The 22434-nt window shown below is 41.9% G+C and overlaps 1 protein-coding gene across 1 annotated transcript; it reads left to right on the top strand.

The window, feature by feature from the left end:
- The first annotated feature begins 1494 nt into the window (after positions 1-1494).
- LOC117889344 (DENN domain-containing protein 5B-like) lies at positions 1495-22418 on the top strand. The gene is made up of 9 exons (XM_034793336.1): positions 1495-1644; positions 2615-2736; positions 6076-6221; positions 9496-9614; positions 15029-15216; positions 16761-16843; positions 16996-17122; positions 19138-19312; positions 20426-22418. The coding sequence occupies exons 1-9, from the start codon at positions 1529-1531 to the stop codon at positions 20607-20609; spliced, it is 1260 nt and encodes a 419-aa protein (XP_034649227.1). The 5' UTR covers positions 1495-1528; the 3' UTR covers positions 20610-22418.
- Positions 22419-22434: the final 16 nt, after the last annotated feature.

The raw sequence follows: 22434 nt of genomic DNA, 5'->3' as shown, positions 1-22434 counted from the left end.
GCAGAATACAAGGTAATAATGAAACTATACTAGTCAGCATAATAAGCAGCAGTTGCAGCACAACTTCATCAAACAATTTTTTGGAGTAAATGTCACATTTCCTAACATGGGACATTTTGTAGAGCACATGGGGCCTTCAAGGATGTTATGTGAGTTAGAAAGCAGGTGTTAACAAAGCTCACTTCAGTCGTGGTGGAAGCTTAGAGACTTACACAAAGGGATGGAACATTGTGAATTGCCTGTGCACTTAACATGCAAATTGAGTGAAAATTAACAAGTTTGCAGCCACTTTTTCCATGCACTGAAAACCATTATTCATTTTTCCTTGTAGTAATTTTTTTTTCAAAGGCAACAATCTGCCATGCCAGTCTTTTTCTGTTCTAAAGCTGCATGTATTGTAAGATTTGCAGCCTCTAGTATTCTTTCCAAGTTGGAACATGGGAAGTTTTTTTTAAAAAAACTGTTCAGAATAGCTCTGCTTTCTTACAAACAGACATGTGGAAAACCTACTGGGCTTGACTGTCATTTACGCAAGGCCTTTTTTATACTTCTCTGGAAGTGTGAAGGGGTATTGGTGTAAATATCTGGGGGAAAACTAGCATTTGAGATACCAACTGCACTGGTGAAAACTATTTTTGTCAGAAGCCTCCGTTATAACACAATAGTCTCCTGGCAAGGTTAACACGGGTGAGGTCTAACAGCGTAGGTAGGTCCGAGTCATGTGTTCAGTGCTCCTGGAACACATCAAATCTCTGGCTTTGTCTACTGTAGGCCTCTTTCTTAAATTTCCCATCATTGCCACCACCAGTGATAGCTACAATGGGACTGTCAGTGGCAACTGGCATTTTAACACTGTTCAACTAAACCTGCTTTTAGACTATATCATAGTTTAGGAGTTCAGATGGTAGCTCCCGAAACATACCATATTTGTTAATGCTGTCAAGGGAGCTGCTATTGCATAACTGGGTTTCCCAACGTGACTGTATTTCTTTTTTGAAGTGTATTATTACCTTAGTCTGTATGCTATAGATTAGTGGTAGCCAGAACAGTGTTCAAACATTTCTTCTTCCTTCCCCCCCACTCCCCCACCAGCAAGGTGCTAACTACATTCCTCTGGTCAATGCAGATACGGTCAATGCACAGTATAAACAATTCTAAGTGGCTTTGCAAAACTGTACTATAGACTTTCTAATAGGTTTTTAAAGTTTTTTAAAAACTTTTCTTAACAAGGTTTGGCCCTGTCTCTATGCTAGCTTTCAAAGACAGTTTTAAAAACAGCTTTTTTTTATATTTGCTGACAGCCGTGTGAGCTCTGTATTACTTAGTTCTGGTAAGACTTTTCTAATTTGGGGGGCGGGGTGTGGGAAATGCATTTTTGCGTATCTTGCAAGCAGTTTTAATTTCCAGGGATTTTTTCAAATTAAATTCAAGTTCTGCACCATATTTGATGCTGCCATTTTAAATGGGCAGGATTTTGTGATTTATTTTATTAATTCCCCCCCCCTCCTGTTTCAGGCATATTCAGAACATGAGTGAGATAAAGACTGATGTGGGTCGAGCTCGAGCATGGATAAGGTTGTCTCTTGAAAAGAAGCTTTTGTCTCAGCACCTAAAGCAGCTTCTCTCTAACCAAGCACTCGCTAAGTAAGGGTAACTTATTGTTTTTAAAGCTTCCTTATCACAGTATCCTGATTAGGGTTCCAAGGTTGCCTTATGAACTAAGCCTTATGAAAAGCTATCTGCCTCTGCAGCTGGTCTGGGACTGGAGCTAGCTAGTACCAATCAGAGAGAGGGTGTTTCCTACATGGGTCTGGGACAGGCTATTACTTGACACCCTCTATCAAGACCCTGTCAATTTTTGGATTGCTGGGGACCAAATATCTCCCAAAACTAGAAGATTGAAAGGGAGCCACGCAGCACCACTTGCAGACCCTGAGCAGAGAAACCCAATCAGAGTACACAGTGAGAAGATTAGGACATCTCACACTTCCCACTCCACAGAAGGGAAGGTCTGAGGAAAGCCTGAAGGATGAGAGGCTCAGATGGGTGGCTGTACTTTTGAATAGAATTAGTTCATGTCCATTGATCTTAGCAGACTTGGGCTAAGGTGAGCTGAGGTCTTAGCTATTTGGTCTTGGTTGGAAACAAATTACCCCAGTGGATTTACAAATGCTGACGTGTCAGACTTCACACACATGTCAATTTACAGTCAGTGGTTGAACTACTTTGAAATGGGAAGGGAAGAGCTCTGGGTGTCAGCTGCAAAGGGGGTGGAATCCCCTTTGGCCCCCCCCCCTTATTAACCCTTCATACAGCGTATATACAATATGTATAAAAATTGGAATTGGTGCACATCACCATTGGAAGTATCTGCCTTTGTATAGGAGTTTATTTACTGGTATTAAATACGTAAGGTTAGAGCTTTAGCTGGTTTAAATAGCTGCACTGACTTCAATGGATTTCTGCCAGATTACGCCAATGGCAGATCTGGCCCAAAATACTTTCTATATATGTAGGTTAGCCCTTAGTTTGGTGTTCTGGGGGTTCATAGACCTTTTTAATGTTGGTTTAGTGTCTGTTTTTAAAGAGACAGCAATATTTTTGTTTCTCACAGGAAACTTTATAAGCGTTATGCTTTCCTACGCTGTGAAGAAGAACGAGAGCAGTTCCTCTATCACCTTCTTTCGCTCAATGCTGTGGATTACTTCTGCTTCACAAGTGTCTTCACCACAATCAGTGAGTTGGAGACTCAAACTTTGTCTTGAATGAAAAATAGTCACTGTCATGGTGACAGAGGAGTGATCCTGAGACAACACTTTGCAGCATGATCAGTGTATCTGGGCTCTTACCAAGAAGCCTGCAGTCATGGCTACTGAGATCAGCACCTCTGGGTGTTGCTTTGGGTAACCAGCTAAGTGTAAGATCACTTGTGAGTGCTTTGGATAACAGAATTGGATCGTGGAGGAGAGTAGCATTCAGATAATAGTCTAACATTTAAGTGTCCTAGTACAATTTCTATATCTCAGAATTGTGTAGCCCTTCATCTTCTTTTTTTTAACCCAGAAAAGTCCTCCACATCTCAAGGCTCCCCCGTATTTCTCCACTATATGTACACCATCCTTGTAGCCTCTGAGCAACAGATAGGACTCCTTGGGGCATGTTAAGAGCACGCTTTGAAGGATGAGGCACTTCGTGTCTCTTTGTGTACACTATGTGTTGTTGCCCCTTTTGACCCAAGCAGCTAATTGAAGTTTGGGGCTTCGGAGATGTTCCATTTGAAAGTAGAAATTGGAGATATTCAGATATTTCTTCCATGCAGTTTTGGTTACTTATGAGGAGTGTTCGAAGTCATGTGTCTCTGAATGAAGGAGGAGACAAGAACAGAAGGAACGTTTTCTTAGCTTACAGCCCCCAAGACTCTGTAGCCAACGCCAGACCCAAAAGTTCTCTAGCTTTTTGCAGGGTCACGCTGTGCTTAAAGGCTCCTGCTTGGCTTTTCTTGCCAGTTTTCTTCTGGTTCTCCCTCTGTTTTTGTCTGTCGCCTTGGTTTCTGTGTGTTCTTTCTCAGTCGCTCGAACACACCTACACAAATCATAGAATCTCAGGGTTGGAAGGGACCTCAGGAGGTCATCTAGTCCAACCCCCTGCTCAAAGCAGGACCAATCCCCAGACAGATTTTTACCCCAGTTCCCTAACTTTGAACTCACAACCCTGGGTTTAGCAGGCCAATGCTCAAACTACTGAGCTATCCCACTCAGCCCAAAAACTCCTGGGTGGGTTCACACACACACTCCTTTTGTCTTAAGTGGGGCTTAAGCATAGGCACTGAGTTTTATTTTTCACTGGGTTTGCTCAGCCCCCACTCTGCCCCCTCCCCGAAACTCCACCTCATCTCTGCCCCTTCCCTGAGTCCCTGTCCTCACCTTGCCTCTTCCCTCTCCCCCAAGGCCCTGCCCTCACTCTGCCTCTTCCTGCTCTTGTTCCAACCTGTCCCTTGAGGCCCTGCCCGCCTGCCACTCGCTGCTCTCCGCCCTCCCCCAAGTGCCTCCCCCAGTCACCAAACAGCTGATCGGCAGTAGCTGCTGATCAGCTCTGGCTGGTGGGTGCCAAGTACTGTTTTTCTTCTGTGGGTGCCCTGGAGCACCCACAGAATCAGCGGCTATGGGCTTACGTTTATAGTTATGTTAACTGATGGGTGAGTTCACACCTGTCAGCCACATGGACTTTTAACCCACCAAGCTGTTTCAACATTTTCATTGACATGGACTGCATGTGCAGTTGTGCAGCACCTCTGCAGACCACGTACAGAATCAAAATGGCATCCTCTGCATAGTGTGACCTCGCATGCATTTTACGTGCAAGGTCACTCTGTGTGGTGGAAGCTATTTTGTAGAGCATGTCTGCTTTGGGGGCCAATGGAATTGTCCCTTTGGCCACCAGTGTGACCAGTACCTTCCCCTTCTCTTTCCTTATCCCTCCCCACATGACTGAAAGGCTTGTTTCCCCTCTTCTTCCTCCTCTCCTATATACTCAAGGAGTGACAATGGGCCAAAACCTAGACATCAACTTGTTTTCCCCTCCCTAACAGTGGGGAGTGCTACCATTAAGTTGCTGTGTTGACCTTGGTCTCTTTATTTTCACATCCTTATTTCTTTAGAAGGTGAAATAAAGTCAGTCTTTGATGACTAGGTAAAGTTTGGGCTTATCTTTTAACTTTTCCTCTTCTTAAGCTTTCATTAAGGAAATGAGTGATTACAAAAGAGTGCAGTGTCCATGGAGGTTTTACTGTATCTTGTTTTCTGGGCCATCAGTGTTGGCAACTTACTCCTCTGGGACGCAAGAGTGAATTTGTGGCATTGTGTGTACAATATTGAGATGATGCATGCACCAGTAAAAAGGGATGATTTCCTTAATCAAAGGAAATGCCAGGTTTGCAAAACATCAGGAAAGCAACTCTTGCAGTAGAAACGGGTGTGATTCCACTCTGTCCAGTGCAAGTTGGGACAAGTGGCCAGCCCTGTTTTTCTCACTCAACTATGCATTAAGCATCAAGCCCTACTGAGATTCCCATATATTTTAAGTGGTGCTGAGAGAAGTGTGTCCACTGAGAGTCTGCTTCATAATATTTCCACTCAGCTAGAGGATGAAAGCTCCAAATCTGTCTTCAGTCTGACAACCTCATATTAGCAGCTTTGCCAGTATTCTGATACGTAGGGGTATAATGATGTATTCGAATTATAATGTTCCACTTTTAAAATGGAGATGGGATGAAGCAGGCATTTTCTGAAGTCCTTTATTGCTTTGAACTGCAAGGTGAATGCTCCTAGTTTTCATTGTGGTACAACAGCAACACCTGGTGGTTATTCAGATCAATCTCAAATATATTGTTTATGCACAAGTAAGGGAATGCCTCCCCATCTCATTCTCTGATTTTAAATGTGGGAGACTATCTCAGTTTTATATTGGGGTCCATTTTCATAGTGTTTGACTTACTGGCTTATGCATCATGTTTGGCACATATAACCACTGAAAAATGTTGGCAGGTCTTCATTTGAGTATATTAACTCCAAATGTTGCAAGAGAACAGCAAAAAAACCCAAAGGACATTGTTTAAATTTGAAGGGCAAAATGCTCCTGGTCTCTTCTCAATGTGCAGATCTATGAGATCATTTTGTTTGCAATGGCAGAGACTTAAGGAACTGGTACTTGAAGCTGCTCTTATGGACAAGTAATAATTGGTGCCTGTGTTGAAACCACCCAACAGCTGCTTTGCAGATCAGCTTTATTTTAACATAATTATTCTTTTTCTGTCTATAACTGAGCTATCTAGACTTGAAATGGTTTCATGACCTCTTTCTTTTATGCTCAGAGTATCTGTTTTCATAGTTGGTGCAAATACTGCATTCTGGATACTTTTAGAATTGTCTCATTTACCTTCGGTATTGAGAAAGATTTTTACTTGTAATGCTACTGAGATACAGCACAAGAGCAAAGTCCTAATTATACTATATTGTGTAAACTACGTTTTAAAAAATGCAGCTTTAATTCTGGTTTGTTTGTTTTTTCTCATTTTAGTGATTCCATACAGGACTGTGATAATCCCTATCAAAAAACTAAGCAATGCAATCACCACATCAAACCCATGGATTTGTGTTTCAGGAGAACTAGGAGATACAGGAGTAATGCAGATTCCTAAAAATCTTCTAGAAATGACATTTGAGGTGAGTGCACTCTTCTTTTTTCAGTAGTCAGTATTGAGCACTACCACCAGAACATTTATTTTACTAGTTTTTATTTTGTGTTCAGAGCACAACTCTTTAAATAGCGTCTGAGTGTTCAAGGTCACTGTAGATTTTAAATGAAAAGCAGAAAGCTAGTGCTTTTAAAGTTACTGTCCTTACTGATGGACAGAACATATCACTCTCCTGTCGGAACTTTTTCACTGGCTTTCCTTTACCCACCGTGTCTAATTTATACTTCTTGTCCTCATCTGAATAGCTCTGTACAACTCCTCTCAACCTACATCCCTCATGACATTTCTTACAGTTCCCTGCTTTCCCTTTGCTCTGCCAGTGACAACAGCCTCACTATGCCACTCTTACCCTCTCTTCCATCTTCGGGCTTGTCTCCCTGCTGTCCCAGATCTATTTGAGCTCCCCGTGCTGGACACTCAAGTCTGTTGTGGGGGATCAAAATGCTGAATCCCACATGCCCTTAGCCTGCTGGGGCAGGGCAAAGTTTAGGCAATGTGCATGGCAGGGGACTTCTAGGCATGTGCTTCAGTCGTACACCTTGTGTCTGACATTCCTCTTGTCAGTGGGGACTCCGCAGTCCAGTTTCCTAGGTCCTGAAACTAGTGCCATCTCCCCAAGCCTAACAGCAGCTCTTGTATGTTCCCCAGAATGTCACCAAAGGTGAAGGTCTGCTAGTTTACAGTTTACCTCTTCAGGGGTACATGACAGTGAACGCCGCTGCCACACACACACACACACACACACTGCACAGAATCTATACAAAATAATATACCCCTGTATAGATTTCTCTGGTTCCTCAGTTCTTTTGGACTTGAGCAGAGTCACCTGGGGTGTCTAGAATCCTTGCCCTGGAGTTCATGAGTCTTTCCAGCCCATCTGGCTTTCCCTGACCATGGTTAGGCCACAGTTAAACCAACCCCCCTGCTAAGAAAGCCTGCTCATCTCTTCCACACTCCTGCCAAAGCTTCCTGTCCCTCCAAAAGCCTTCCCCCTTTTGCCTTCCGAGAGTCCTTTTTAAATCCTTGCTCTCTCCCTTTGTTCTGTTTGGGGATTTTCCACACACTCCACTTCCCCTTTCTTGAAGACAAGTTGGAGAAAGCGCATTAAATCCAGAGCACAGTCATTACAGTTAATGACTCTTCTTTGTCCCTGGTCTGGTAAGTATGTGCTGCAACCCATGTCAGCAAGCAGTGCATTCCGCAGCCACGTTAGGGTACTTCTACACTGCAGCTGGAGGAGTTGCAGTTCAGGTAGCTCTGGCCCAAGTGGCAGCTTGGGCTAACTGCCCAAGTACAATCCCTTCTGATACCCTAGGTGTGTACTCAGGCAGCTAGCCCATGCCACTGCTGCTACACTGCTGTTTGTAGTATACTGACTCACTCAAAGCCAGTGTGTGTACATCTCCCCGACCTGGAAATTACATCTCCTGGTACAGTGCAGACATACCCATAGAAACATTCTCTGATCCAACAATTTCATAACTTCATAGCATCAGACATAATTAATGCCTTGATTTCATCAATCAGTTGACAATTATGGACTGATAAAAACATTGCATCTGGTACCAAAATGAAAATTTATCATACCAGCCTACTAACATTATTACTCAGTTCTGGAAGCAGCTGCATTGAATGAAACAAACATCAGAAGGCTGGAGGCAGTAGAAATGGAAGATTGAAGATGTGAAGTGGAATGATTTTTTAAGACCAGCTATGTTAAAAAGAGAGTAGAATGTGAAATGAGGATACTGGATTGACTCCAGCAACAAGATTTATGATGGTGGGGACACTGCAAAAGACAGACAAATGATAGGATGCCAAAGAAAATAATGCAACCACAATCAAGGTCAGTCTGACCTAGAGGCCAACCACTGACTAAATACTGAGTGATTGTCTACACTTATGGAGGGATTAATGAGCAGCGATTGATACATCTGCAGTCGATTTAGCAGGTCAAGTGAAGACCTGCTAAATCAACTGCAGATCCCTCCACCGCCGACTCCTGTACTCCACCAGATCGAGAAGAGTAGAGGGAGTTTACGGGAGAGCGTCTCCCGTCAACTGCGTAGTGTGAACCCTGTGGTAAGTAGATCTAAGCTACACCAATTTGAGTTACGCTATTCACATAACAAATTGTGTAGCTTAGATCGAATTTCCCCTGTAGTGTAGACAAGGCCTGAGATATCCTACGTGGGGACATGACCAGACTAGGCTTAATGGAGGAACAGGCCCTGGACAGGAATGAATGGTGATGTAGTACTTTGTCTTGTGTCAGCAAAGATGCTCTGGGATGAAAGAGACACGGATCATCCCTCCGTAAACAGTGATCCCCCAGTATGCCAGACCTTTTATCTCTCATCACTCAGATCCCTTGTAAAGACCCCACCTCTTCTGCAATGCTCACAAATGCTTGTCCACATTGGCTATAAGACACTTAGATGAATAATGTATTTAACAGGGGAAGTCTCTATGTTAACATCTAAAGCACTGTTCCGAAAAACACTTGTTCTTGTGAGTAGTCCCATTGAGTTCAATGGGATTACTTGTGGGTGTAAAGATACTCTCATGTATAAATGTTTGCAGGATTGGGACCTTAGATTGTAACCTCTTTCAGTGAGGGACCTGCCCTTTATATGTTGTGTTGTATATAGCATCTAACAAAATGGTGCCCAGTCTTCATTGGGGCCTCTGGTCATTACTGTTATGTAAATATTAAATAACATTGCTCTGGACGTTGCAGTATCGTTTTCTACTTGTCTGTCTTTTTGTGATCATAAGCTTCTCAGGGTGAGTACTTTGTCTTATGAAGAACTGAGCACATTGGCATTTAATGATAATGACTAGTTTCCTGCCACAGAATGATTACTTATTCAGCTTCTCAAAAATATCTTGTAATTTTGAACATATTGAAAACAAATTTCATAAATAAAAACAGTTTTCTTGCCTGTTTAGCTAAAAACAAAGTGGTTAACATGACTTATAATTATGTATCGTAAGCTCTCACTGCAAAGAATATACATCTATTAATGGGCTATACATTTTTGAGGTCCTAACTGAATAAAATAGGAACAAAGAAACCTCAATTATGCTGTTTTTAGCTGCATTTGCTTAATTAAGAATCCATGCTTCACTATTTTGTTTAATTTCATTTGCTTTATGAACTATACTATTGTGGGCCATCTTTCTATAAAATGAATAAAATCTGTGGTGGTTTTTTTGTTCTGTTTTTTTTTCATTTGCAGTGCCAGAATTTAGGAAAGCTAACAACTGTTCAGATTGGTCATGACAACTCAGGATTATTAGCCAAGTGGCTGGTAGATTGCGTCATGGTGAGAAGTGAAATTACAGGACACACATACAAGTAAGCAACAAGTTTCAAAGTTTCTAACTTTCTAAATCTGAAATCCCTGCCTGATCGACAAAACACTAGAGATCTCTGGTGTCCTTTTTGGGTCTGCTGAACTATGATGGAGACAGGCGACTCAATTTAGGTTTTAGAGATGGAGAATTTCAAATTGAAATTCTCTAGGTTTCAGAAACCTACAATTGAAGCTGAAGAATCTGATTAGAAATACATGGGGAGGCTTGAAAGTATGAGATTTTATTAGTCTGCTGAGACAGGACAGACTGCATAATTTTAAAGTGCTTATCACCATTGCCTCTAATAGCCAAATTGATGGGCTTATGTCTGTCCAGCACAGCTGTATATAAATAAATTCCATTTTTCTTCCCAAAAGCTTGAATGGCAGTTTTATTTTAGGTAAATCTTCGTAATGGAAGTATAAACAATTGGTTTTAAAAAGCCATTAAATGTCAGAATACTTGAACAAGAATACAGAAGTATAGCTTTCAAGAAAATGAGTTCTTCAAATGGCTGCAGATGTGCATACCACTCTAGTGTGCATGTACTCAGTGTACCGAAACCAGAGAACTTGCTTAGGAGTGCCCATCGGGGAGTCGCTCGTGCCTCCATGGCTGTATGAGTTGGCACCTCCCCAAACCAGGTCCTTCTCTCTGTCCACAGCTTGATTTGGAGCATTCAGTGTGGTGTCTCACCCCACGTTCTTTGTCACAGTGGTTTTATTTATTTATTTTTCTGTAAATAGTTAAGTTGAGTAGTACCTTAAGATTTAATTTAGCTTAGGATATTTAGTAGCATTTTAGCCCAGGGTGATGCCTTCTCTGGGTTCTAAACATTGTCCATCATGTGGTGGTGCTGCTATCCCTACTAGTGAACCCCCCCCTCCCCCGATCCGAAGTTCATTGTGCCTTGGTGAAGGGCACCCTACTTAAGGCTTCTCTACCAGTAAGTTGTTTAAGAAGAGAACACAGATTTGTGTTTGAAGGCAGTGCCTTTATGGAGAAAGCCATGAGTCTCACTTCAGCTCTGGGGACCGCTGCAGATCATCAGGTCCTCCAGAGAGTGCCTAAGCTAGAATGGACAGGAGCTCCATGTCCAGACTTGGATTATTCACCCAGCAAAAAGAGGGATCGTTCGTTCTCCTTCCTCTGGTACCCTGAGGAAAATGGACTGGGGCAGCTCCAGTGTTCAGAGAGATTTATCCTCCTTGTCTAGGAGGAGTGCAGACTGACATCCTGAGTCTTTTGGGATGTGGATAAAGCTGGGCCTTCAACCCACTCTCCAGTGCCAGTGGCTGATCAACCAGACTGTACCATTGACTCCGGTACCACTCTGGGGGCATCTGCTGAGACCGGCACTGATGATGATGGTGTCCACACAGACACTCTCCATACCACTGATGTATCAGGCAGCAGCAAACTTGCTATGCCTGTCTGTTCCTGACTCACCACTTAAGAACACTTGACTTTAGTGGCTTCATCTTCTTTGTCCTCTGCATTTCCTGGATTGATGGCTGACTTATTGTCTGCACCTCCTCATATCCAGGGTCCTGAATTATAGTCTGCTTCCTGTATAGTAGCTAGGGGACTGCTGGCACAGAGATGCTATCTTCAGTACTGATGACAGTTCCAGAACAGTGTACATCTGCAGGTCCAGTACCCACTTCACTTTCAGTACCAACTGTCCGGTTCAGTACCAAGTGTGATGCCTTTACCAGTACTCAAATTGCTTTTGACTGTACCACCATTGGTGCCAATGAGGCTGTTGTGTTGGACTGCAGATGATGTGGGCCATTTATTGGTCCCATCTGGAGTGGTTCCTACATTACTGCCAGCTACTTGGAAGTGTCTTCAAGATTAAGTGCTGAAGCCTCTTCCTCTCCTTTGCCTTCTTGATACAGCTATCCAAGCTCGAGACCTCCTGGGAGTCACCGTCGGTATCGTGATCAGTACTGCTCCCACAATCGGCTTCCTGGCCTACCTCCTACTGGCCATCAATGCCACATCCACAGTGGCCTCCTTGGAATTCCTGGGAGGTTCCTCGTTTGGTGAGGTCCCAATTGTCCTCTCAGTCCAAGGCTAGATCACCTGTTCCTCTGGTAGTTTCTCCACATGGGCCAACTGTGCTTTAGCCACAGGCTGAGGAGCTGTCTCTGACTTGATGGAGTTGAACCCTTGGTACAGTCAAATGCATTGCCATGAGAGCAGTGGTTCTCAAACTTTTGTACTGGTGACCCCTTTCACATAGCAAGCCTCTGAGTGTGAACACCTCCCCCTCCCCTCCTGCTTATATGTTAAAAACATTTTTTAATATATTTAACACCATTATAAATGCCGGAGGCAAAGCAGGGTTTGGGGTGGAGGCTGACAAGTTGCAACCCCCCCATGTAATAACCTCACGACCCCCTGAGGGGTACCGACCCCCAGTTTGAGAACCCCTGCACAAGAGATTCTGGTGGTTCCATTTCCTTTTTCTTCCTCTTCGCCAGACAATGCTACCATGCCTGAATCCTCATCTCTGGTACGAGAGGACTTTAAATCCTATCAAGTTATCCTGAGATAAATGGCATCTCCATTGGATATTCAGGCTGTGTGTTCAAAAGAACCCATTAGTTAGTGGATGTTCTTCAATCCTCAGCTCCGAGGAAAGTGGCTCTCCCTATAAATGAAGCAATATTGGATCCTGCCAAATTTCTGGAATACCCCAGTGTCTATAACACCCATGGCTAAGCTTACTGACTAGATATTATGTCATCATGGAAGGGTTTGAATATTTTCCATCCACCTCCTAATTCCCTGTGACTGTGACAAATCCGAGTACGACAGAGGAGGTATAAATCTACTTCTAATCAGAGTCTAAACGTTAGATTGGGTGAGGATAAAAGTGTATTCAATTTCCTCGTTACAAATGCACATTGCCAACCTGCAAGCATTGTCTAAATGTGACTGTAAATTGGGGCGCTATGTCCAAACTTACAGATAAATTACCAGAATCCTCCAGGGAAGAGTTTAAGGCATTGATTGCAGAGGCCTGTTTGGTGGCCACGATGTCTCTACAGTCAGCACTGGATGTGGCAGATGTTTCATCCAGACATATAGTTGCGGCTGTGATAAGGCCCTGATGGCTACAGAACTCCAGCATAGCTCCTGAAGTTCAGCAGGCCAAAGAGGACTTTAGCATTTGGTTAGTTTTTGTTTTCTGAGAAAACTGGCAACTTTATTTTAAGGACTCCCAAGCACTTTACAGCCTTTGGGATTTACATAGGCCATCCCTCTCATCTCGCAGGTTATCCTCAAACTGAAGTTGAACCATGCAAAACTGATACTTATTGTGCCAGCTTGGCCAAAACAATATTTATTCTCCAACCTTCTCAATCTGTCCGACCTCCCAAATCTCTTCCTCTCCTTCCCGGCCTGCTGACTTAGCACGATAGCCATGTTATTCATCCCGTACTAAGCAATCTACGCCTCACAGTGTGGATGGTATGTGGCTAGATGAAGAGGAAGGGCAATGTTTGGAAAGAGTTAATAAAATCCTGCTTAAAGGTATAAAACCATCTACATATTTGGCTAAATAGAGGTTTTTTTGGTTTGGTCAGTATCTAAGGGAATTCAGTCTGTCAGCTCGTGTTCAGGACATTTTGGGATTATTTGTTATATTTGAAGTCCTTGGGTCTTTGAGGGTTCACTTGGCAATGATTTCATCATTCCATCCTCTGATCCAAGGAAAGTAGTTTACCCAAACTCCATAATAGTAAGATTTCTAAAAAGTATTTTCTACCTGTGAAGGAAATGGTCTCTTTGTGGGACCTTAATACTGTGCTGGCCACCCTCACCTATCCTTCGTTTGAGCTGACAGCAACCTCTTATTGTATCTCCTCTCCCAAAAGATAGCCTTTCTTGGGTCTATAGCAGTCAGCGAGTTACAAGCCATTCCGGGCAGAACCTCCGTATTCTCAGTTCTTCAAAGACAACGTTCTTAACACCACATCTGAAGTTTTTGTCCATGGTGATTTCACAGTTTCACCTTAACTAGCTTATTTACTTGTATATATTCTTTCCTAAGCAGCACTCAAATATAGATGAGCAGCATCTGCATGCGTTAGATGATGAGTCAGTGCTTGGTGTTCTTTCCGGAAAGGCCTAAGCCATTTCGTTCATCACCTTGAGTTTTTTTATCCCCTGTGAGGATTGGTGAAAGGTCAGCTTGTCTCCGCAGACAGTTTCCAGGTGGATAACTTCCTGTATTACCACAGTTTGAGTAGCTCAGACTGTGGCCCCATGGACATTATGGACTCATTTGACAAGAGCCTAAGTGATATCAGTTGTGGTTCTCGGTGTTGTTTCTCAGTGTGGCTCTCTGTGATATTACACATTTGAGGGCTACATGGTCTTCCATACATACTTTTACACCACAGCATCTGTCAGATGCAATCTTTGGGAAGGCAGTGCTGTGCTCATTGTTGAAGTAAACTCAGAGCTCTACCACCTACTGGAATTACTTGTGGGTCACCTGAATCCATGTCTTCAACCACCATGGTTGCCAACCTGGATTCAGGTGACTCACAAGCAAAGAAAATATAATTATTTACCTGTATTGTAATTGTTGTTTTTCAAGATGTGGGTGCAGACATGTATGCCACAACCCGCCTTCCTTCCGCTCAGCTTCAGCGTCTCCAGCATTGGAACCTGGGGCAAAGGAACTGAGTAGGGGGCAGGGTGGTGCTGTCGTTGCAGAGCCATGGGAGGGTATATTGGGGTCAGAAGGTGTAAGTGCGCCCCGATGGATAATGCTGAACAAATTTTTCTGGCTTCGTTGTGCTGGGTGCGTGCACACATGAGTGGAATACGTCTGCACCCCATCTCGAAGAAAAATAGTTACAGTATAGGTAAGTAACTGTTGTCTTTGGGTTTTTTAATCTGCAGTTGTGGCTATACATGCTTTCATTTTGTATATGTAGAAACCTAAAAGAGCCTTATCAAATACTTCTGTATAACACATTTGTTTTCTACTGTCTAGTGCTTTCATACAAGCTTGAAGGCTATTTCCTTTTGATTTGACAAATGTAGATGGTTTTTCTTTGTTTTTAATGGAGCTAAAGCTAACATTGCTGTCTTAATTACATTTTGCAGTCAAGAAACATGGATGGTTAGCACAGCTCTGATAATAGGGATGGCTTGTTGCACAATCAACAGAGATCTCTCTCTTTTTCCAAGACAGAATTTTTTTTCCGTTTCTTAGAAGTAGAGGGGTTTGGTTTTTTAAATGGCAGTTTTTGACTCTGGAGATTATTTTCCACCAGATAAGTGTTTAGGTGGGCCATAGTGGAGCCCTGAAATAGTTATGTCCCTAAACTTTGAATTCAAGTTAAAATGTTCAGCTAGTTCAAACTCTTCTGTTGGGTGGTACCACAGATTCCCATGTGGACGATGGCTGGGGAAGGGAGTTGATGATGGCAGTCTGGAGAGAATTCTTATTGGAGAACTGATAACTTCAATGTCGGATGAAGATCTTGGGAAGCAGTGCCGTACCCCCCCTCAACAGAAATCCCCAACCACAGCTCGCAGACTGAGTATCACCTCCCTTACAGGAAAAAATACAAGTAAGCCCCTGCCGTTTCCTGTGCTCACAGCTATAACATGGGGGTAGTGACTACTGGGAAATAAAATAATGTATTTTAGCCTTGTAGCATCTTTAACAGGATTGTAACCTCTAAAACCTAGGTCCAGTCTGAAGGAACAATGGTTTCTAACCATCACTGTGCTTCTAATTTGCTCTGTGACTTTGGGCAAATGACTTAATCTACCTGAATTTCCCCATCTGTCAAATGGGGATAAAACCTCTCACTCAGAGCACAAAATTTTGATGCTTATTGTAAAGTGCTAAATACTAAGTATTTTATTTCAGTTACCAGTGTCTGTTTCTCTCCAGGCAAAACATAATCTAAAGAGCAACATGAATCCAGTGCTGCTTTCCATGAGTGTGGTTCCATGTCTGAGCACGAGTTCAGAGCATTTCCTGAAGGGTGGGGACGGCAAAGCTCAGGAATTCAATTGCCTTCCAACTCACATGAGGCATTACTTTTGACATGTGGAAGGCCATCCGTATTTTAAACAAAAACACTGAATTGTATTATGTTGAAAAATTGGCAAGCGTTTGGGGAAAAAAGCTCTGAGAATGATTCAGTGTTGAGTGGGAGATGAAAGAAGCTCTATCTATTTAGCTTATCAGAACAAATGTTAATAAATTACACAATGACATCCTGTAAATACCTACATGGGAAGAAGATTTCTGATAGTAGAGAGCTGTAATGTAGCAAGATCCAATAGCTGAAAACTGGAGCTAGATAAATTCAGACCATATATAGGACACCATTTTTTTTTTTTTTTTTAAGTTAGGGTAACTGACCATTGGATTAACATATCAAGGGATGCTGTGGATTCTGTCACCTTGAAGTTTTGTTTTTTTTTGTTTTGTTTTTTTTAAAGCATCCAATCTAGATTTAAATATATGCTCTAGTTCAGCAAGAAGTTGTGGACTTGATGCAGGAATTCCTGGGTGAAATTCTTCAGCCTGTGTAGGGCCGGCGCAACCCATTAGGCGACCTGGGCGGTCGCCTAGGACACTGCAATTTGGGGGGCAGCGACTGCGGCAGTATTTCGGCAGCAGGACCTTCCGCCGCCTCTGTGGGGGGTGGCATTTCGGGGCGGGACCTTCCACCGCCTAGGGTGGCAGAAAAGCTGGCAGCACTCCTGGGCTTGTGTTATACAGGAGGTCAATCTAGATGATTCTAATTGGTCCCTTCTGGCCTAAAATCTGTGAAGAACTCTTAGCAATAAAAGAGTGCTGGATGTATATGTGATGGACAGAGCTTCATTAACTGAAATAAATTATTTATAAAGGAAAGTCCTTGGCCTGTGCAGTTTGTCTGGCAATTAATTTGATTCATTTTGATGTTGTTCCCTGGTCATCTATAACTGAGATTCATAGATTTGCTTAGCGCAAATAACTCCATAAGCTCTTCCTGTATTAAAGATTGAATGTTTCCTGCAGTTTGAACCAAGTTTGGTAGTGTGTGAATTTGATTTAATGTGCATTGTCTTAATGTTCTCATATTCAGCGACTGTGCTTTCTATTAATTTACAGAACCTAATGCAGGGCAGATCCAAGAAGGAATTGGGGAAGCTGTGAACAATATTGTGAAACATTTTCACAAGCCCGAGAAAGAGGTACTCTATCATAAAATATATTGTAATTAGAAGAGGAAATACATGTAAACCTTTTTATAACCAGGAAAACCGGGATCAGTGTACCAGTAACCAGAGTTACACCAGGCTTTGAAGCTTGTTGTACTTAAGAACCGTATCTTTTTGTTCCATAGAGAGGCAGCCTTACCATTCTACTGTGTGGTGAAAATGGCCTGGTTGCAGCACTGGAGCAGGTCTTCCACCATGGATTCAAATCTGCTCGGATTTTCCACAAGAATGTATTCATCTGGGATTTCATAGGTAAACTGGTGTGTTATGTTGGGATGAGGGGAGAAAGGGTTAGAGGGAAATGGCCACAAGTGTGCGTACCTCAGATTTTAATAAGCTTGGGTTCCATTCAGTTCCTACAGGACAAACTTTAAGTCTCCTAATCTAACCCTATGTGAGTGTTGTTTAAGTGCAATTGTGCTCTGTGTTGTAAAAAATACAAATACACTCCGGGCCCTGAGCAGCTTTCATTTTAAAAGACAGGCACAGATGAGATTAAGTGAACTGGAAAACCCAGGTGAGGTGTTAACTTGGGATAGTAACCGTGTTGTTGTGGTTTTTTTTTTTTTTTTTTTTTTTTTTTTTTTTTTTTTTTTTTTTTTTGGTTTTTTTTTTTTTCTTTGTCACCAACACATATATAATATTGGGGGGGAGTAGGGAGGGTCTTTAACTGATGTGGATTAATAATGTATTTTAGCCTCGTAGAAGAAGCGGGTGTTAGGAGGTGTTTGAGGGGAATGGCTGGCATAGTTTGGGAAGTTACCCAAGCAGAGGGAGCAGCAAATGAAAGCCCAGTGTCAGGAGTTGAAGAAGGAAACAATGTAAATGAGGCCAGTGACTTTTGGCAGATTCCAGTGAATGGGGTGTGGAGGGTGGGGATGGGAAATCTTAAATTTGATATAGTGGGTAGGGGTGAGCCAGTGAAGGGGTTTGCGGGAGGGGAGTGATCTGGCCTGCTCAGGAAAGGATGAAGATTTTAGTGGCTGTTTTCCTAACTCAGTAGAGAGGCGTAATATGTGGCAAATGGGGAGGCAGTACTGGAGCCACTTTTCGTAATCAAGGGAGGGGAGGATAAAAGTGTCACAAAGCAAAAGAAGGAAAGGTGTGTTTTTTGGTTTTTTGTTTGTTTGTTTTTTTCATATGTGGCAAAACAAGCAGTAGCAAGACTTGATAATAGGACTTGATGTATGAGGAGAAAGGAAAAAGTAGTCAAAGATGACCCAAGAACACAAGTCTGAGCCACAGCAAGGATGATGATTGTACACAGCAATAGCAAAAGGGGTGTGTGGGGAGGGCTTGCTGGGAAAAACAAGGACAAATTTACGTACAATAATTCCAGAGCTACATCTTTTGAGACAGCAAAAGATGAGAAGAAATGGTTTTGGGAAGGAGGTGACAAGGAGGAAATGTACAACTGCAGCATGTGACTAGAAATGAGCTCTGGAACCACTTTTGGAAATGAGTTCAGGTTCTGATCCAAATTAAACTTGGCTTCCCTCAAATCCAAATTTGTCCACTTCACAAGAACTGCTACATGTTTGAAAACCTTTTCTCCACAGACAACCAAGACATGAAATGATAGAGGGTTTTGCTTCTCAGATTGAGACTTATTGATACAGACATATTTGTAGGGGTAGCTTGCATGCCATCTATTAGAACTGCATTTTCATAAACAGTAATTCATTGAAATATTTTGATAAAGAAAGAAGGCAATTCTTTGGCAATTTCATAAGATACAAACCTAGTAAATGAGGTGTTGGGAAATGGCTTTCAACTACAATCTGAAGAAAAGCGATACCGATTAGAGAATAGTCTTATTCAGTGGATGTTATACAGGTTATTATCTATTGGTCCATACTGCTCAGCCCTTGGGACTCAGGAATATATTTTAAGGGAACAAATAAATTAAGGCTCTTAGCCTGAGGGAAGATCTCACTCAGGAAATCTGTAACTAGTAGCTAATGGCATTTATAAAATGGGAATAATTAAACTATTTAGCGCCACAAAAATGCCTATAATCACTAAACTAATTCATGATGCTAATTTAAGGTACAATATACAGTGACCACATTTGCCAACTGTCACCACACAGCAGTTTCTGAGACTACCACACTTTATTTAGATAGGATATATAGTAACCATGAGGTAGCTTTTGGCGCATGCTGACTTTTTTTTTTTAATGGCTTTCTTTGCATAATTGTAAGGTGCTGAGGTGGCTTCAAAGTGTTTTGAATTAATCATTGCATGGTTTTACTTTCTCTCTGCAGAGAAAGCAGTTGCTTATTTTGAAACCACTGACCAGTTTGGGGACAACGAAGAGGACGTCTTGCTTCAGAGATCATCCTGCAAAACATTCTGTCACTATGTAAATGCTATCAGTACTGCACCAAGGAACATCGGGAAGGATGGCAAATTCCAAATCCTGGTTTGCCTGGGGACTAGGTACAGAGCAGCATTCTTCACTGTGGTGTTCTCTAATGTTGGATTAGTCAGTTGAACACTCTGTATCACTCTTATTGGACACTTTAATTTACCAGCTTAAAATATCTTGGACATATAAATTGGCCAGTTCATACTTTTAAATAAATGTCCTTAAGAACAGAAGAGAAATTTAAGTAAGATATGTATTATTCCTGATGATTAGCATATACATTTCTGCAAGTCACTTTTTTCTGTTTTAATGAAATTCATGGTAATGCAGGGAAATTGTGTGCATGAGCTTCTCTTTACATGATATTATACACTAAGTACAGGCCTCGTGAGTTCAGGGTGCCCTCAAAAGAGGAATCAGTCCACCTCTTCCTCCCCCAGCTCTCTTTTTAATAACCCAAATGAAAACGGGCACATGGCTATTTCTGTCTTTGCTAAACCTTGTGGGAAGAAAATCTGCCTTTCCTAATAGGATTTTGAGCACTTCTGTTGATATTTTTTTCCTTTTTCTCTTCCTTTGTCTTTATGTATCTAGATAATTTTAAACCTGCATTTCACCAATACAGAATTCCTGGACTTTTCTTTCCTTGCTAATGGCCTGGAAATTAAACTGAATCTTTCCCCATGGCATTAATCTGACTTCCTTGATCTCTTCCCCTGTCTTTACTCTCCCATGTCAGTCCTCAAAAAATTGAAATCATTATGCCATCTACAGTGTGGTCAGGGATTAATATTAAAGTAGGCTCTAGAAGTTTTCTTTCTTTTTTTTTTTTTCCCATTGACCCAAATACAACAGTGTACTTATGTTTCTCTGAACAGAAATAGGGAAGTAGTAAAAACAAATTAATTTGTACTGAAAACTGGGGTGGGGCATCTCTTATTACATGCTTGTGCAACATCTAGCACAATGTGGTACTCACCTGATTGGGCCTCTAGGTGCCACTGCATATAAATAATAATATAAACGGGATCCCAATTATTATATGGGGAGCTTTTGAGTGCAAATGACACACGTCACCTATGCAAAAATGGACACTTGTGTTCTGGGGTGTGTTAAAGGCAAGAGTTCAGATTAAGTTCTGCTGGACACAGCAGATTGCATTAATTCCATTCTTCTCTCTGTAGGGATCACTTCCTTCCTCAATGGATTCCATTGCTAGCAGAGTGTCCTGCCATCACAAGGATGTATGAGGAGAACGCCCTTCTGCGGGACCGCATGACAGTGAATTCCCTCCTCAGAGTCCTACAGACATTACAAGATTTCAACATCATCCTAGAAGGGTCACTCATTAAAGGAGTGGATGTTTAGCATGGCTTTGATGAGAACTTCATTATTTCTCTGCTAAGCAAGCAAACAAAAATTGGGGACCTGTTAGAACTTGAATGCTGCGGTAGTGCATCACTGTAAAGCAGAGCACCCTGTTATCGGGTGGGAGTGGGAAACCCAGTTTACACCAGATTCAGGACTGTCCTAAAGCTGCAGACAAGCTAAAATGCGGTATTGTAGTTTATTTGAAACAGAATAAAATAGAGTATTTTCATGTGTTAGATGTATGTAAATATGCTATCTTCTTTAAGAAATTATATTAATCTTCAAACTTTTCTTAGACAATGTTCTTGTGCTGAAAATAAGTAGCTTAAAACCGTGGGACAGCTGTGGGGGGTGGGGGGAGAGATGTTGCTGCTTGGTAGCAAGGAAGAAGCCAGTCAATGTGTAAATACAGTGCAAACTCAGCAGGGCTTTTTTCAGGTGTTGCAAAAGAACACAGCAAAGTATCAATATGTAGCCACTGCTATCATCTCATTCTTTGAAATGTTGTGAATGTATACCGTTTACCCTACTGTACACGGTTTCCCTTACTTTATGTTTTAAAGATCCAAGCCTCTCCGTGTGTATAAGCTGTGAGTTGTCATATTTAAGATCTTTTGTGTAATTTTTATCAATCAGCACAAGGTGAGGTGCAAATGAAATGTTTAAACACTGGACATGAGGAATTGTTGAGCCTCCAAGAAGCCTGATATCATCTGTTTTTTAAAAAAATCCAGTACAGCACCAGGCTATATTTGGGAAATGTCAATAACTTGATTTGTCATTTTGTCCCTCTTCTTTCTGGGTTTTGTTCAGATTTCCCCTCCCCCGTCTGCATTTGTACTGTGGATGATGACGTATGCTTCAAGAGGTTGTCTGCTTCTATAGGTTTGTTGAATAACTTGGTTCAGAAGATGAACCAAGCTCTGTTTCGGTTTTTATGTTGCTATAGAGCCACAAACACCGATTTTGCTGTGCTACAGGACTGTTTCAACCAGTTGTGAAATACTGGCAAGTTACTAGTCTTCCTTTATCCTGGGGAGTAAGTGTTCCTGGGAGGCACAGGATCGCTTTGGTTTTGAATAATTCAGCTATAGAAAAGAAGTGAGGCAAGGGGAATTGGTGTCAAGGCTTCTGTCTCATACTGTTTCAAACTAATAATGTGTTAAAGAAACACAAATGTCACAGGCACAGAACTCGGAGAAACTGGGAGCTGCTGGAGTTCCATATGCTAAAATAAAAACTAAATCAGTTGTGTGATACATCCCAGATATTTGCTGCATGCTATCATTCAGTTTTCCTTCCACTGAGATTTGATTTATGCAAAGCTGGGGGCATGTTAACTCAAAGCCATTAGCTGCCTTTGGAGATGGGTTCGAAATCCTTTTGCTTGTTTCACTGGTTTAATCAATTTGATCACAATTTATTCTTCAGTGGATGCCTGAGGACATCACACAGCTTGGTATATATAGCAATCTTTGCTTTGGGGAGAGACCCTTACTAAAATAACAGATTACATTGTAGATCAGAACTGCAGTGCATTACAAAAGATTTTGGCTGAATGTTGAACATTGCTTCTTATGTCTGGGAAGTTAGTGTCCCCCAAATAAATAAATATAATGGAGAGGAACAAGATCCAGAGAAGGGGTTTAGAAATAGTGTCTGTCTTTCCTGCTTGCACGTTGCCACCTTCAGAACAGTATTAGAAAATTGGCGTTTTAGTCACTGCCAGCTTGTAGACAAGGTTTAATATCTCCAGTGAGCTATGGTGAGGTAGGATGAGGGTAGTTAGTGCTCCTTCAAAGTATTTGAAAAAGATTAAGGA

The sequence above is a fragment of the Trachemys scripta genome, chromosome 17 (genome assembly GCF_013100865.1).
Source record: "Trachemys scripta elegans isolate TJP31775 chromosome 17, CAS_Tse_1.0, whole genome shotgun sequence".
Classification (NCBI taxonomy): domain Eukaryota; kingdom Metazoa; phylum Chordata; order Testudines; family Emydidae; genus Trachemys; species Trachemys scripta.
Note: the sequence above shows the minus strand (reverse complement) of the source record. Positions and strands in the feature narration are given on the sequence as shown.